At 41.6% G+C, this 16,457-nt stretch overlaps 1 protein-coding gene across 3 annotated transcripts; it reads left to right on the forward strand.

Moving 5' to 3' along the window:
- The first annotated feature begins 1,163 nt into the window (after nucleotides 1-1,163).
- Nucleotides 1,164-16,398, forward strand: ctps1b (CTP synthase 1b). Of its 3 annotated transcripts, none has more exons than XM_041942216.1 (18): nucleotides 1,164-1,270; nucleotides 2,321-2,501; nucleotides 2,789-2,959; nucleotides 3,164-3,264; nucleotides 8,886-9,002; nucleotides 9,143-9,226; nucleotides 9,448-9,528; nucleotides 10,410-10,561; nucleotides 10,843-10,975; nucleotides 11,153-11,241; nucleotides 11,713-11,807; nucleotides 12,522-12,584; nucleotides 12,723-12,766; nucleotides 12,857-12,953; nucleotides 14,156-14,211; nucleotides 14,400-14,496; nucleotides 14,732-14,876; nucleotides 15,372-16,398. In XM_041942216.1, exons 2-18 carry the CDS (start codon nucleotides 2,336-2,338, stop codon nucleotides 15,448-15,450), a joined length of 1,770 nt encoding a protein of 589 aa, XP_041798150.1. In that variant the 5' UTR covers nucleotides 1,164-1,270; nucleotides 2,321-2,335; the 3' UTR covers nucleotides 15,451-16,398. The 3 variants fall into 3 exon arrangements, with proteins under 3 accessions (XP_041798150.1, XP_041798149.1, XP_041798151.1); XM_041942215.1 differs by having other exon boundaries at nucleotides 1,233-1,382; XM_041942217.1 differs by lacking the exon at nucleotides 2,321-2,501 and having other exon boundaries at nucleotides 1,233-1,382.
- Nucleotides 16,399-16,457: the final 59 nt, after the last annotated feature.

Below are 16,457 nucleotides of genomic sequence, written 5' to 3' on the forward strand. Positions count from 1 at the left end.
AGAAATGAATTAGAATCACCACTCTCATTACCCACAGCAAAACTGGAGCAGCACGACAGTGAATACATGAAGGAAAACTTTAATATCTCAGAGACACTCTTACAGCTTAAATGGGGTTTTGAAAGCCCACTGCTCTATTTTGTAATGCCTCACTCAACAAAACCAGAATCTAGCAGAATACTTGTGTTTACACAAGTGTTAATCTTTTTGTTGCTATATCTGATGTCTTATTTCCTTCCATAATGTCACTGTGTTCATTATTTGCGAATAACCTTATGCATTTATAAAGCTCAGTTTAGCCCAGATAGAGGCTGAATTATGCAACATGGAACTCACATGCCATCTAGTGGTGAGACTAACACAATAGCAGGTGACAGAATTATATTTTAAAAAGTAACAGATATTTTAAATTCTTTAGGTTATACATATCATTTTATTCCTATTTAACGGACAATATATTTCATGTTTTACCTCATCAGCTTCAATGATTTTTGTAAATATCTGCTTAATCTGAATTTGAGGCAGCAACACGTTTCCAACATGTTGGGTCAGGAGCAACAAAAGACTGGGAAAGTTGTGAAATGCTCCAGAAACACCTGTTTGGAACATTCCACAGGTAAACAGGTTCATTGGTAACAGGTGATAGTATCGTGATTGGGTATGGATAGAGTGAGGTTCACCTCTTTGTAAACACATGATTGTATAAAGTATGTTACTACATGGGCTCAGGAAGACTTTGCAAAAACTTTGTTAAGAAACACAACAACTCCACTGCAAATAATTGCCTTCTTATTTATTTAGGCTTTACAGAGTCCCAAGTTTTTGGATTTGGGGTTTTAATATAATATTTTAACATACGTGCAAGTCAGCAAATGTAATTTTACTGTACAAAGACAGCACAACATGATTAACGATTATGTTCCAGTAAAGATTATCTTTTTTATTAAAGGCCATCGTATTACAATAACTTACACATGTTTTTACCTTGAAATACTTCATCCACTCCAATACATGTGACATCATAGTGTGAAAACATATGGCATGGGGAAATTGTCGCCCAGAGTTCGGCTTCTCGATGAGACTGTAACAGGAACCGAACCATGAATCCGTCCACCTCATTGGTGGACGCAGTGGGGGCGGGACACCAGCGTCTGCCTGACAGGCTGAGAAGAGGGCACACTGTGGCTCAATGCACTGAAACGGAAGGAGACACTATGTACAGAGAAGAAGAGTGAAGCCGTCAGCTCGTCCTGCACGTGGCTACCGCAGGGTGAGTGTGGGCCCTGGTGCTTCGTAAATAGAAGTTGACTTTTAGTTCACTTCACAACACTTACTGAGACTAAACGGCACTCACCGGCACCGTCTTTCTCTGTAGCTGCTAGGTAAGTTCGTGTTGTTTTAAATACATCCGCTGCGTGCTACATAGTCCGTCAAGAGCTACAAATGATGCCGAGTTAGTCGTTGTTGTGTCGAAATTGGTGACAAGCTAGTTAGCTGCTGCTGTAGCCTTGCCAGTCCCGCAGGTTGCTCAAAAACAACGGAGAGTTTACATTCTGCTAGCAAAACATTTCGTGGCAAAGCGGTTTGAGAAACGCTATCCTTAGCACGGCCTGACTCGCTGCACTTTACCAGTTTTGTCTAACGTATTCAGCCCCTCGTCACTGTCAATAAAGACTATCATCGTGGTGTCAAGATAGTCGGACTGAAGTAACCCAGAAAGCTCAAAAGTGACTGTTTCTGTGTATTTGGACGCTCGCTGTGGCGCTGGATTTTCCCGCCAATCTTCAATGACTGAGATATGAGCAGTTATGGTGGCACTCCTTTAGTTGGAGTCGCTGTTCAGTGACACCTTGCAGTATGTGCATGCATGAGTTGAACTTAAAATCAGTGATCCAGACGTAAACAAATGGGTCTCCCCACCTCCAAAGCACAGTGAAATTTATATTATGATAAGCTTATTGAACTGTTTTTACTAGTTTCTTATGCATGTTTATGTAATGTTATATTGAAAACAAAGGAACAGCAAGAGTAAAGTGGACCACTAGTTTCAGTTTTGAGTAGTAGTCTTAGTTTTGTGGTTGTGCAGTGGACCACTTGAGTAATAGTACACACACACTCACACACACACACACAGCTTCATAATGCATATAAGTCATCAGCTCTTTGCCTCTCATCTGGTTGAACAGGTTAAGTCGGATACACACCTGGGAAGTGGGGTGTAAAGAGTTTTTGCAGGCTATTTATCCTGTCGTCTTGTTTTGTGTGTGTGTGTGTGTGTGTGTGTGTGTGTGTGTGTGTGTGTGTGTGTGTGTGTGTTCAGTCTTCACATGCCAATATGAAGTACATCTTAGTTACTGGCGGTGTCATATCTGGCATTGGTAAGGGCATTATTGCCAGCAGCGTGGGAACAATCCTCAAATCCTGCGGCCTTCATGTCACAGCCATCAAAATCGATCCGTATATCAATATTGATGCTGGCACCTTTTCACCTTATGAGCATGGTGAGTAATTGAGGGCATTCAATAAGGCTGTTTTGTTATTGTATTTGATGTATCGTATGCTGTTTTGTTTGACTGTGTGGTTGTGTCATACGGTTGATATTTAATGAGATGTTTTGGCAGCATGTGGTCTAGTGGGTGGACAGACCACCCTCAGCTGAGTAGTTTGGGGTTGTTGTTGTTCGCATGCAATAGATATTGTGTAAGTCAGCAAAGCATTGCATTTTTCCAGTTTTGGATCTGCTGTTTCACTCACCCTATGATAAATGGATATAATGTCTGTTGTGCAGGTGAAGTGTTTGTTCTCGATGATGGCGGGGAGGTGGATTTGGACTTGGGGAACTATGAGCGTTTCCTGGACATCCGCCTTACCAGAGACAACAACCTCACCACTGGAAAGATCTATCAGTCGGTCATCAACAAGGAGAGAAGGGGAGACTACCTGGGCAAGACTGTACAGGGTGAGTTAGTGTGCCTACTCTCAAACATGAAAGCTCCTCTTGACTTGGTTAAAGTTCACTGTCAGTACACTTGGCACAGCAACACACTTGCTTGTATTTTCCATTGTGTCTGTTGAACAGAGAATTTGACAGGCACTGTATTTTCTTCCTAAGTATGTTTGATGAGCTGTGTTGACTGGTTTTATTCTATAAATCTGTTTTCAGTGGTACCCCACATCACAGATGCCATCCAGGAGTGGGTGATGAAGCAGGCCAAGATCTCTGTGGACGATGATGGTGTGGAGCCTCAAGTTTGCGTCATAGAGGTTAGTTGGTCTGAAGTACTTCTGACTTTCAATCAGAAATGAAAGCAAGCATGTTGATATGCTAAAGCAATAGAAAATATTGGCACCACTCAGCAAGCAGTGGCTGATTTTGCTGAACTTACACATCGGGGGTCTATCAGCGGAAAGTCAAACTTCATTTTTAAAAATTGGAAAATGTAGGTATTTAAAAATGTATCTTTTTGTAAAGAGTGTCTTTATAACAAACCTCTTCAGTAAGCGCGGATGTTGCACAACACAAAATGTTGAACAAAAAATGTTCAAAACAAAGGGTTTTATTTTGTTAAAAAAAATAAAATTACCGTAATTTCCGGACTATAAGCCGCGACTTTTGTCACAAGCTTTCAACCCTGCGGCTTATGCAATGATGCGGCTAATTTATGCATTTTTTCTAACGGCTGCCAGGGGCGCCCAAGCAGTAAAGGTAAGAGTGAGACAGGTGGAATATATGTGTCGAGGAAGACGCAAGTTTAATGTAACTTCGCGCTTTGTGCATGAATAAAATTAGCATGAACAGACCCTCATCATGGAAAATGCAAGAAGAAATGCATATGACGCAGCTTTCAAGTTAAAAGCAATCGAGCTGGCCGATAAAGAAGGAAACAGAGCTGCTGCACGTAAACTTGGCATAAATAAATTAGGGATGCACGATAACTGTTTTTTAAAACGGATACCGATAACCGATAACTTTCAGCTCCTAAAGGCCGATACCGATAACCGATTACACACACATATACCGAACATCATGACATCAATACCACGAACAAAACCAAAAACAGTTTTGACTCTTTAAATGAAGAGATATTTATTTTTCCTATGAAAAACTATTGGTAAGCCTCTCAAACATGTTCTTAAAGCTATCAAACAAACCTATTTGATATCTCACATCAATTTAAATAAGGTGCATTACTTACTGATATAAAAAATAAAGGCCCCTTGAAATGATACAAGTACATGCATCAGGATTACAAACTGAAAAAGTGCATTCCAGAAGTTTACAAAAATAAATATACATAGAAAATTAATGCACTGGCACAAGTTAGATTCAAACATTTCTATTTAAACAAACTGAAAAAGTGCATTCCTCAATGACAACAAAAATAATGCACAGTGCATATTGTACTGACAGAAGTTAGAAGACGGCACTCTTAAATACTCAATTCTGATTGGTCAATCGCGAAAATTCAGCGGTGTTCCTAACAGTCAGACTAAAGGGGCAATCCCTTAATGTACCAAGCTCAAAAACAAATCGCCAGCTGATTTGAGTGGCATAATATGGAGCATTTTCCGTACATTATTTTTAATTTGTTTGGAGAGGACCAAACACTTGGCTGGAGAATGATGTCCCCAGCAAAAAAGATGAGAAAAGTAAAGAACAACGCTGGACCGACAGGAGGAGCGATATTAAGACACAAAGGACTTGAGGACGCAGAGATGCACATGGTGAGAGGCGGTTGCTACGCAACGTACGTGTTTACTTTCAGAGCCGCTGCGCAGTGAGAGCGGTGACAGGCAAGAGTAGACTCATTTTAAATCAATAAAGTATGTTTTAAACACTATTTTGTGTCACACTATTGAATGCTTTAGTAATAAGCCGTGTTCTAAGCGGGATAACGGATAATGAGCAGTTTCCTACGGAGAAGCGTTGCGTCGGGCTTATATGTCATCCTGAAGGAAGATACATGATCCCTTACTTAGACTTATCTATGTAAACAAACTGAAGAAGGGCAGTCCATAGTAAGTCAAGCACCATCATGTCCACGATTAAATCTTCAATAACCTTAGCCCGTGGGTCATCTTTGGCAAATTTCTTGGACTTTTCGAAAGCCTCGCCGTCGCGCAAGTCCCGGTGGCTTCTTTGCGGCTGGCTTGCTCCGTCAAAGCGGTGGTTATGTTTCAGGTGACTGATCAGGTATTAAAGCTCGTGCAATATTTCGCTCCTAGTGGAACTCGCTTGGATCATTTGTTACGAATAACCAGCGAACAATCTTCTTCGGAAACTTTGAAAAAGTCTGAACTCTGTTTTCATAAGCACGCTGTGCCGCAAGCTGCATTCAAGGTGTAACGTACATTCCCCCGTTCCCTCGTTTGCCAGTCGTTCTTTTGGCCTATTTAAGTTCATGTTTCTATTTTTTGTGTGTAACATGTGAAAAAATACTGCGAATGTTAATTCAAGTCAGCAACTAGCAAAATTATGACCGAGTTAACAAGTTATTTTCTGGCATGAGGGGGTATTCTTGATTTTTCCCAGTGAGAAAGAGTTTTTCTGATTATGCTAACGTCACTTGAATGCAGCATTCACTGCAGGCCATTCGGGTCTCATAGTGGGAGCGAGGCACTGCCGTGCTGACAAAAACATATATGTTATTGGGGCTATTCGTGATGATATCGGACTTATCGGAATGATAATTATCGTGCATCCCTACAAACGATGATTTTAATATCTCAGAATGATACAATTAGAAATGACCATCACAGTGACATCACACAGTGACGTCACACACTGTGACGTCACACACTGTGACATCACAGCGTGACATCACAGTGACATCAGAGATAACACAGTGACATCACACTGACATCACATGGTGATGTCAGTGACGTCACACTGTGACATCACATCACAAGGTGACATCACACGGTGACATCACAAGGTGACATCACACGGTGACATCACACAGTGACATCACACACGGTGACATCACACACTGACATCACTGTGACAGCTGGCCAAAACAACAACAAACGGCTGCGCGTCCATGAGTAAACGGCAACTGGTGGTGTTCTTGTGGACAATGTTCATCGATGACAACAGAGGAGGAATGCCTCTGTTGCTCAGAGTGGGTCTTGCGGCCAGGAGATACGCGTTTGTTGTTGTTTGGCCAGCTGTTCCTCTCTCTGCCTCCGCATCCTCCTTTCAACGGGCTCCTCGTCCGTGTACTCCGGCTCAAAACGGTAAGGACGTCCATCGTAAACAAAGTCATCGTCCACCACCTCAGAGTCGAAAAAATATTCATCCAGTTTGTGAAAAATAACAGTCGCAAACTACAGCTAAACTAGCCGATCGCGCAGAGTTACGTGTTTACTTTCAGAGCCGCTGCGCAGTGAGAGCGGTGACAGGCAAGAGTAGACTCATTTTAAATCAATAAAATATGTTTTAAACACTATTTTGTGTCACACTATTGAATGCTTTAGTAATAAGCCGTGTTCTAAGCTGGATAATGTATAGTGAGCAGTTTCCTATGGAGAAGCGTCGCGTCGGGCTTCTATGTCGTCCTGAAGGAAGATACATGATCCCTTACTTAGACTTATCTATGTAAACAAACTGAAGAAGGGCAGTCCATAGTAAGTCAAGCACCATCACGTCCATGATTAAATCTTCAATAACCTTAGCCCGTGGGTCATCTTTGGCAAATTTCCTGGACTTTTCGAAAGCCTCGCTGACGCGTAAGTCCCGGTTGCTTCTTTGCGGCTGGCTTGCTAACGTTAGCGTCTTTAGCAGGCCGGCCGTCCTCATACGCTTTCCAAACTCCGTCAAAGCGGTGGTTATGTTTCAGGTGACTGATCGGGTATTAAAGCGTGTGCTATTTCTCGCTCCTAGTGGAACTCGCTTGGATCATTTGTTACGAATAACCAGCGAACAATCTTCTTCGGAAACTTTGAAGAAGTCTGAACTCTGTTTCCATAAGCACGCTGTGCCGCATGCTGCATTCAAGGTGTAACGTACATTCCCCCGTTCCCTCGTTTGCCAGTCGTTCTTTTGGCCTATTTAAGTTCATGTTTCTATTTTTTGTGTGTAACATGTGAAAAAATACTGCGAATGTTAATTCAAGTCAGCAACTAGCAAAATTATGACCGAGTTAATGAGTTGTTTTCTGGCATGAGGGGGTATTCTTGATTTTTCCCAGTGAGAGAGTTTTTCTGATTATGCTAACGTCACTGGAATGCAGCATTCACTGCAGGCCATTCGGGTCTCATAGTGGGAGCGAGGCACTGCCGTACTGATAAAAACATATATGTTATCGGGGCTGTTCGTCATGATATCGGACTTATTGGAATGACATCATAATTTCCTGTTATCGGCCCGATAACTATCGGCCCAATAATTATCGTGCATCCCTAAAATGAATCGATGGTGAGATGCTGGAAACGGCAGCGGGAAGAACTGGAGCAATGTAAAAAGACGAAAAAAGCTTTCAGAGGTAATAAAAGCAGGTGGCCCAAACTGGAAAATATTCTTGAAGACTGGGTAAACACACACTGGGCACATGCGGCTTATAGACAGGTGCGGCTTATGTATGTACAAAATGGTTTTTCCTTTAAAAATGTACTGGGTGAGGCTTATAATCAGGTGCGCTCTGTAGTCCGGAAATTACGGTAATCTTTGTGTTTTGTTTGTCAATATGTACTGCAAAAGTATTACAGGTTTTGTGTATTTGCAGCTGATAATGGCTAAATCCTCATTTAATAAAGATACATTTTAAACTTGCTATAAAATACAAACAATTGTCTTTGTCACTAATGTTAAAGACATCAAAGCAGATGAGAAATCTTGGTGTCATCATGAACTCATACCGCTATTTTAATATCAACAATAGGACAATTACAAAGTCAACCTACTATCACCTTAAGAATAATTCAGGAGTTAAAGGGCATGTCTCAGCTGGATTTAGACAAACTTGTCTATCTTTATATTCAGTAGGCTCGACTACTGTAATGCTGTCTGTACAGGTCTCTGCAGCTCAACACTGCAGCGAGAGTCCTTACTTAGATCCGGATAGTGGATCACATCTCAGAGCTTTACGCTGGCTTCCTATGTGTCAGAGAATTGATTTTTAAAATCAGTAGTTGGTTTATAAAGCGCTGAATGGTTCTGGGCCAAAATACATTTCTGATCTGCTGCTCTGTTATGAACCCTCCTGACCTCTCGCGTCTTCTGGGACCTCAGTGCACTGACTTTCCCTGGAGCCAAAACTAAATATGGAGAAGTAGCATTCAGCTTTTCTGCACCACATATCTGGAACAAATTTCCAAAAAACTTGCGGTCTGCTCCAACTCTCAGTTCTTTTAATTCAGGCCTTAATAAGGCTAATTCAGGGCTTTGTGGCAGCTGTGGCTCAGGAGGTGGGAGAGGGTTTTCTAGTAATCAGAGGGTCCGTGGTTCGATCTCTGGCTCCTCCAGTCTGCATGTCAAAGTGTCATGGGTGGGTGAGACACGGAACCCTGAACTGTCCCTGATTACTCCCGGCTGTGCCATCGGGGTGTGATTGGGTGAATGTGACGTGCTTTGAGTTGGTAGAAAAGAAAAGCGCTATACAAATGCAGTCCGTCCTTTCTTATTGCCTCTCAGTCACGTAGCACTTTTAATTGCCTTTTTATTGAAAGGTGCTATAATCAAAACTTGTCTTGCCTTGCCTTTCCTCCAGCAGTTATTTAATTACTTGCATACATCGAAACCAGTTCTGACAGTATTGTGGGTTCAGTACACATGATTGCATTTTGTACTCTCTAAGGCTGTGTCAGGGTTACGTAACATGTGTTGAGAAACCGTGTGTGTGCATGTATGACTTTCTGTGGTCTAAGCTGGTGTTTTGTGTTAACAGCTGGGAGGCACAGTGGGGGACATTGAGAGCATGCCCTTCATCGAGGCCTTCAGACAGTTCCAGTTCAAGGTGAAGAAGGAGAACTTCTGCAACATCCATGTCAGCCTGATACCGCAGGTATGGTGCACTTGTGAACACACACATGTCACATGTAGCTTAAGTTTTGCTTTGTATTTTAAATTGAAGGAAAGGAGCTATTCAACAGAAAAAATGTTTTTCACACACAATTAAAGGTGAATTTGCTTTTATGTCCTCAGCCCAATACCACAGGGGAGCAGAAAACCAAACCGACCCAAAGCAGTGTCCGAGAGCTCAGGGGGCTGGGCTTGTCTCCAGATTTGGTAAATCAGGTTACAGTTTGTTCTTAAAGCTGCACCCCAGATATAAACAGGTCATACCTCAACTGCCATGTGTAGAAATCTAACCAATAACACCTGGGTACATATTCATCTCACGGTGTACACAAATCTCAAATATGATGTTCACACAGGAATCTTTGCAACTATTCCCTGGTCCTGTTGTATATTGTGATTAACAAAAATAACACATTTCTTTTTGTCAGATTATGTGCCGCTGTACGACGCCCCTAGAAACGGCTGTCAAGGAGAAGATCTCCATGTTTTGTCATGTGGAGCCCACACAGGTGAAGTACATCTGCAGTAGTAGTACTGTATTGTCATGTTTGATAATGCAAGAGTTATACAGTATGTGTAAGAAGGGCATGAGCTATTAAAGTAAGGATAACTGCTATTTCACTGTTTGCTGGTATCACTATGCTAGTTTTAGGGTTGAGTGATATTTGATTTAATCATGTGATGATGTGTAAACGCGTGTGGCACTACCTGGTCACTTGGTCGGCTTTCTGCTGGAGCCATGCAACTTTTGGGTCTTTTATCAGCTGGGCAATGATTTGGTATTCAAACTTAGCAGAAGCCCGTGCTGCTTGTACTTGTATTGCAAGATACTATTGTAGGAATGTTCCATTTGTTGTAATGGAAAAGCCAATACATAAGCACCTACTTGTCCAACAGAAAACAGGTCAGCAGTGCATGACTCTTCATCCCCATCTTTTCCTTCAGTGGTCGCTAACATGTGAAAGTCAACCCCAGATTCACTCTCGGTTAGGAACCAGGTGTTTGGCCTCACTGTATTTTCTATTTTTCCAGCGCTGTGTCTGCCATTTTCGCAGCTTCCTCTTGGATGAACGCTGCTTATGGTCTGGCACGTGGTTGCTGCCTTTTTTAGTCCCAACCTCACCTGTGTGCAGTTATTGGCTGGGGGCTACACACCCATTGCTCAAAGGTTGCAGCCCATAAACGTCCCAAACACAAACACGAAATAACAAGATCTTAATGCACGCCACACACATATAGTGAGTCATAAGGGATGATTACGTATGTGTCCGCACATAGTTTGTTTTTTATTTAAATCATGCATGTTGATATAAAAATATTAACATTGTTCCGCCCCTTCATCAATGAATAAACGTAAAGTTGAAAGAACATGTTTTGTAATTCTTTCCAGGTGATCTGTGTCCAAGATGTCTCCTCGGTCTATAGAGTGCCCCTGCTGCTGGAGGACCAGGGTGTTGTGAACTACTTCTGTCAGCGTCTGAACCTGCCTATTGAGATGAGGCCCAGGAAGATGCTCACAAAGTGGAAGGAGATGGCAGACAGGTAGGGAAGTGTGTCTTAGCTGCCAATATTGTTCAAGGGTTCTAAGGACACAAACCATTTACCTTACACTTAGGGAACAGTCAGTTTAATCATTCAGGCACTTGTTCACTTCTGGGAATTGTGCTGCAAACCACAGTTATGAAAGATGAGTGTTGCCCAGTCACTACAGCGTGCTGTGGGAGTTGAATCTCTGAACATTGAATTGTTCTTTGAGTAACTGTGACGTCACGATTAAATGATGCACCAGGTCAGTGCTGCGAATGATCTCTCTCTCTTTCCAGATCGGACCGTCTCTTGGAACATGTTTCCATAGCCCTGGTGGGGAAATACACAAAGTTAGCCGACTCCTACACCTCTGTTATCAAGGCCCTAGAGCACTCAGCCCTCGCCATTAATCACAAACTAGAGGTCAAGGTATGGAAATATTTCACACTTTTATGTTTTGTACATTGATTTCTGGATTCGACGTCACTGCTTTGCAGTTTATGTATTGACTGTTGTTGTGGAACACTTTTAAAACTGGCATCTCTCACATTTCTCTGCAGTAGTTAGCCTGTTGGCCATGTTGACTGTTTGTTGTTATTATTGCAGTACATAGACTCTGCAGACCTGGAACCCACCACTCTGCAAGATGAGCCAGTGAAATATCATGAGGCCTGGCAAAAACTCTGCAGCTCTCAGTGAGTAGACAAACCTGGGAGAACCACCAGTAGGCTTGGATGATGTTGAAAATTTGGAACGATCAATATAAAGTTTTACACTGTGGTAATATGGTGTTATTTATACCACATGATGGCAGTAGAGTGCTGTCATGCCCACTGGCTTATGAAGCTTGAGGAGTCAGTGGTTTTCTGTGCTTTGTAGACATTACCAGTGTTATATTACATGTTCATGTATAGATTATGTCTGCAATGTATTGTAGCTATTTGCAAGCAGGCATCAACATGGGGCTCGGTTTAAAACAGCTGTTTTACCTTTACCTTTGAGTCTCTCATTTATGTATGTATGTAAGTTCACAAACATCAGTATGCGTACACATCATCAGTAATGTGTCTCTATACAGATGTTCATATTGTGTGATATTTGTCTCAAAAGTGATCTGGACCAATAGATAAGATGAAGTAAGGCTGTTATTCTTTCCCTGCCCACAGAGGTGTGTTGGTACCAGGAGGTTTTGGTGTGAGAGGGACAGAGGGCAAGATGCTCGCTATTAACTGGGCAAGGAAACAGAATAAGCCATTCCTGGGTAAGCGAAATTCCGAACTCCTCTGTCTCATAGGTTCAGCCTTCTTCTTCATTATATCCTCATCTAAGATTTAATGCCTTAAGCAAACCTGATGAAGTCTAGACACACAAAACATGTTGTTCTGCCTGTGTGTTGACTCTTGCTAAAGATAATTTAATAATTCTTGGTATGCAGCTTCACACTTGTATTACTGTGGTTAAAACAACTACATTAATAGCTTGTGTCTGTAAGAAGTTATTTGCCATGATGTTTTATTGCTTTACAAGAAAACAAAAAAGTATAAATGTAAAAAAAAAAATATATATATATATATGTGTGTGTGTGTGTGTGTGTGTGTGTGTGTGTATATAAAATTGATTGCATAAGTATTCCAGCACTTTAGTTCCAACACACTGAAATCATCGCTGGTGCAGGACTTTAAAATTGCTGCTTAGTAACAATCTCCATGTAACTGAACATAGTTTGTGCAATTATGCAAAGATGAATCAAAAAAAAAAATGTGTTCAGCTAAAAGAAAAGTTGTTACAGACCCACTCTGTCCATAAATTCGAAGCTGAAATTGCTGCTACGGGCGACTCTCCAAAGTATATACCTGAAGGGCATGAATGCTTGTGCAGTCACTTGCAGTGGGGCTCCTGTCCAGTCTTTCTTTATTTATGAATCCTTACAATAGCTCTCATTATGCAAGAATCCTGCTGGTCTTGTTTTGTGCAGGCGTGTGTTTGGGCATGCAGCTGGCAGTGTGCGAGTTCGCCCGCAATGTTCTCCAATGGGAAGGTGAGTAATTGCTCAGTTCAACTGGGGACACTGTGAAGGAAAATTTGATACCTATGGTTTCTAATTTAATGATGAAAAAACCTTCAACATGTTGGGCGCTTGATATGAGCTTAGATCAGTTGCCCTTATCTTTTTCAGATGCCAACTCCACAGAATTTAATCCAGAAACCGAACACCCCGTGGTAAGTTATCTTTTTCTGCCCTGCTCATGTCACATCACATCAGCAGGAGCTCCACCAAAATGGTTTTAACGTCCTATTTGATCTTGACAGGTGATTGACATGCCAGAGCACAACCCAGGCCAGATGGGTGGAACTATGAGGTTGGGGAAGAGGCGGACCATTTTCGGATCCAACCCCAGTGTACTGAGTATGTATCCTCCTGAGTTCCTTTCCTAGCATTGATTAAACCTCTGAAAACTCGTCTCTGCTCACCAAAATTACATATTTAGAAGTTTTGTTTTTGGAGCATTAGTGAAGGGCAATTAAGTTTAGCATGTGTGGAACAATGAATATGCAATCAGTCCCGCCTCTGTCTCCACCCGCTCGCCTGCAGCTTGAGCATACTTGCTCACCGTCAGCTCTGCTCATCAAAACACACAAACGGCACTTTCTGGCTGGAGGCCCTGAAGCAAAACTCGCACATGCCATGTGCACTTGAATTACCTAACCTTATCTTGCTATTGCTATACTAGCATAATATGAGGACGACCTTTATCACGACAGCCCCAAAGTTTGGTGAAGTCAGAATTGCCGTAATTACCAAAGCCATCATCTAATTCAGCAGCTTAACTATCTGACAAACTGTTTTGAGAAATGTTTGCTGTAGCTTTCTTCATCATCAACCTCAAGCGATATAAAATATCTTGCCAGCGTTTGACATGAATCATCATGTAACGCGGAAGGCTAAGGTTGTTTGGGCATAGTCAACGGATAAAACACAAGAAATATAGACTTATCAACATGGTGGCTTGTACTTGCTGTGTCCCCAGAACAAATAGAACGGCCTTGGGCTTCAATATATGCCTCGTGGCAAAGCCCTTCTGTTTTCATATAGAGTTTTCACAACAGTGCTCTGGAAAATGGCTCCTGCAAACCAGTTTTCAGATCCTCTGGTAATACACGAAAGACCACATTTCTCCTTCTGCAACTTTGCAACCCGAGAACAGAACACATCTCTGCCATCATTTTAAAAAATCATGAAACCCAGGTTGCAAAATAGCGAACGTATCTACACCTGGCGTCTCCTGTGATACCCGTTGTTTACTGCAGCCTCGCCTCACAAATTGATGGGATTGGTTCTTTAGGTAAATGACGTATGAAAGCCTGATTGTCTGAATCCGTGTTTGTGGGACTGTCGTTGGTCCACTGCAGTTCTGAGGCAGAAATGCTCATCCAATGGCGTTGACTTCTGATTTCTTTCATGGTTACTCTCATAGCCTTTAACAAAAACACAGTATGGACACGTTAAGAACTTGAGTTTCATTGAAGGGGGTCTTTAATGGCAGGCTTTCTGTTTTGGTCTTTTATAGCTCTATTGTGTTTCTAATGACTGATATTTCATTGTTCCAGGAAAACTGTATGGAAACGTGGAATATGTTGACGAGAGGCACAGACACAGATTTGAGGTAGAGGCGAAAACAAGGTTTTAAAGCTTTTTGTCTGTGTGTGCCAAACTTTCTCGCTGTACATGTTTTTAATCTTTCTGCTTTTCATCTTTGCCTCTAGATCTAGTGTTGAAGTGTAAGATAACCTTGAAAACTTTTTTGTTTTTTTTAAAACCTTTCCCAAGTCATTGAATCTGCGCTCATTATAGGTGAACCCTGAGCTGAAGCACCACTTTGAAAAAAAGGGTCTTCATTTTGTCGGCCAGGATGTGGAAGGAGAGCGAATGGAGGTCATTGAATTGGAGGGTGAGTGGAAAGTGTTGAGAACAAGAATCCACATGCTGTTCAGTGACAATGAACGCAACATGCTGTATAACACCTGGCTAATACCTCTACCGTTTCTTAAACATGCTTCGCCTCAAATTCTTTGTGTGTAAATATGTTCGGTATGAGTTTTATCATATGCTAGCTGCGGTACATGTAGCCTAGTGTAGTGGAGGTCAGTGTAATCGTACTAACCGATCTGTCTTTGTTGTTACAGATCATTGCTACTTTGTTGGGGTGCAGTACCATCCAGAGTTCACCTCGAGACCCATCAAACCTTCTCCTCCATACTTTGGTCTCCTGCTGGCTGCTGCAGGAAAACTCCAGAGCTACCTGAACAAGGGCTGTCGCCTCTCTCCACGGTGAGCTCTGACACAGCAAATGTTATTTGGTGTGTGGTACTATTGACATTCCTTTTTGGGTTTTCTACAGTTTTGCAATAAATTTAACAGCAAATCGAAGTGTTACCTTCGTACTTTTTATCCATCAAATCACATTTAAACCCTTGGAATGTATTTTTTAAATTTAATTTGTTGACTGACTTCTGGTTAAAATCCAAGATCCACCTTAGCTGTGATTAGGACATTAAGCGCATGGGTGAACCTAAGTAATGTGTACCATACTGTATAAAGTATGTATTATGCATTGACTTGTCAAAATGAGTGGAAGTTTACAACCATGTTTTTATTCAGCGTCATAATCTTCACCCCTTTATTATTATGCAATGTAATTACATCAAAATACCCACGGGTACTACAGCTACAGTTTACAGTGACAATATGTCATCATTGCACCTGCAATCCCTGGCAGGCATTACTGCTGTAATACTCATTTTATGTCCTCCTCCACCTTTTCAGGGACACTTACAGCGGCAGCAGTGGCAGCAGCTCTCCTGAAGCAGACATCTGCGAGCTGAAGTTCCCCTCTTTGTCCTGAGACTAAAGCACGTGTGGTTGTTCCATTTTGTGTGTCTCTCATTCAGGTAAATGCAAGGCCCGGGGAAAAAAAGCTGGTCTGCCACAAAGCCAAATTTTTATTGAACTGTTTTTATGCTCTAATCGGTACAATATGGTACAATTTATGCTCTAAATATATTATACCCTCTGAGATTGTGTAAAGGTGAAGGGAGACCTTGCAGTTAACTTCGTGGGGCTTTAGAGTTCCTGCAGTAACCAAAGCATTTATGAGGGATTGTATGAAAAGGAATACCTGTGTGGAATACCTGTGCAGGAAAGCTTTATTGAATGAAATAAAAATGGAATAGGGTGAAACATGAATGAGAAGACAGCCTGCAAGAGTACAGTATGTGCAATGTCTTGCCACTTTAAGATATTTTGTGAAGAGGTGGATAGTATAAATTGTATTGCTTTATAGAAGCCTGTGACTTGCGCAGAGCAAGCAGATCAGTTTGCCGGAGGCAACGGTGACAAGGGGTTTAGGGTAAGAGTCAGGGTCTGTGCAATCAGGTTTCCTGCAGCTGTCCTGCAAATCAGTCCAATCCAATGAATGAAAACACTTACAAGAAACATTGTGACTCTGACAGTTTGCAGCTCTTTTCCTGTGTATTATTACAGTTGCATCATTGATGCATTTAATTGTTTGAAATGTTTATTATCTCTTAAAATTGTATTTTATGTATTCATGTATTTCTCCTTTTAGGTTTAGATAACATCTTACATATCAAACACTCATTCAGGGTTAGTACACTGAAGTGTAAACTACATGCTTTTCTGTTTTGCAATAATCTTGCACTGTATTACATGGAGTGTGCATGCAAATCCATATGCAAGATTAAACAGGACCACAAAATATAGCTTTTGTGACTGTAGGGTATATATGAATTTGTCTGTTAAAAAAAAAAAAAAAAGTGGTTTGTCATTGGAAGACTTGTGCACTTTTGGGTGTTATATTTTTACACCTTAGACCTGAACTCATCAGTTCAG

This window comes from Chelmon rostratus, chromosome 8 (genome assembly GCF_017976325.1).
Source record: "Chelmon rostratus isolate fCheRos1 chromosome 8, fCheRos1.pri, whole genome shotgun sequence".
Taxonomy (NCBI): Eukaryota; Metazoa; Chordata; class Actinopteri; order Chaetodontiformes; family Chaetodontidae; genus Chelmon; species Chelmon rostratus.

Coding starts and splice junctions, on each gene's coding strand:
- ctps1b (XM_041942216.1), top strand. CDS start 2,336: ATGAAGTACATCTTAGTTACTGGCGGTGTCATATCTGGCATTGGTAAG. Junction 9,529..10,409: donor GTCATGTGGAGCCCACACAG/GTGAAGTACATC, acceptor AATTCTTTCCAG/GTGATCTGTGTCCAAGATGT. Junction 14,877..15,371: donor GGCTGTCGCCTCTCTCCACG/GTGAGCTCTGAC, acceptor CCACCTTTTCAG/GGACACTTACAGCGGCAGCA.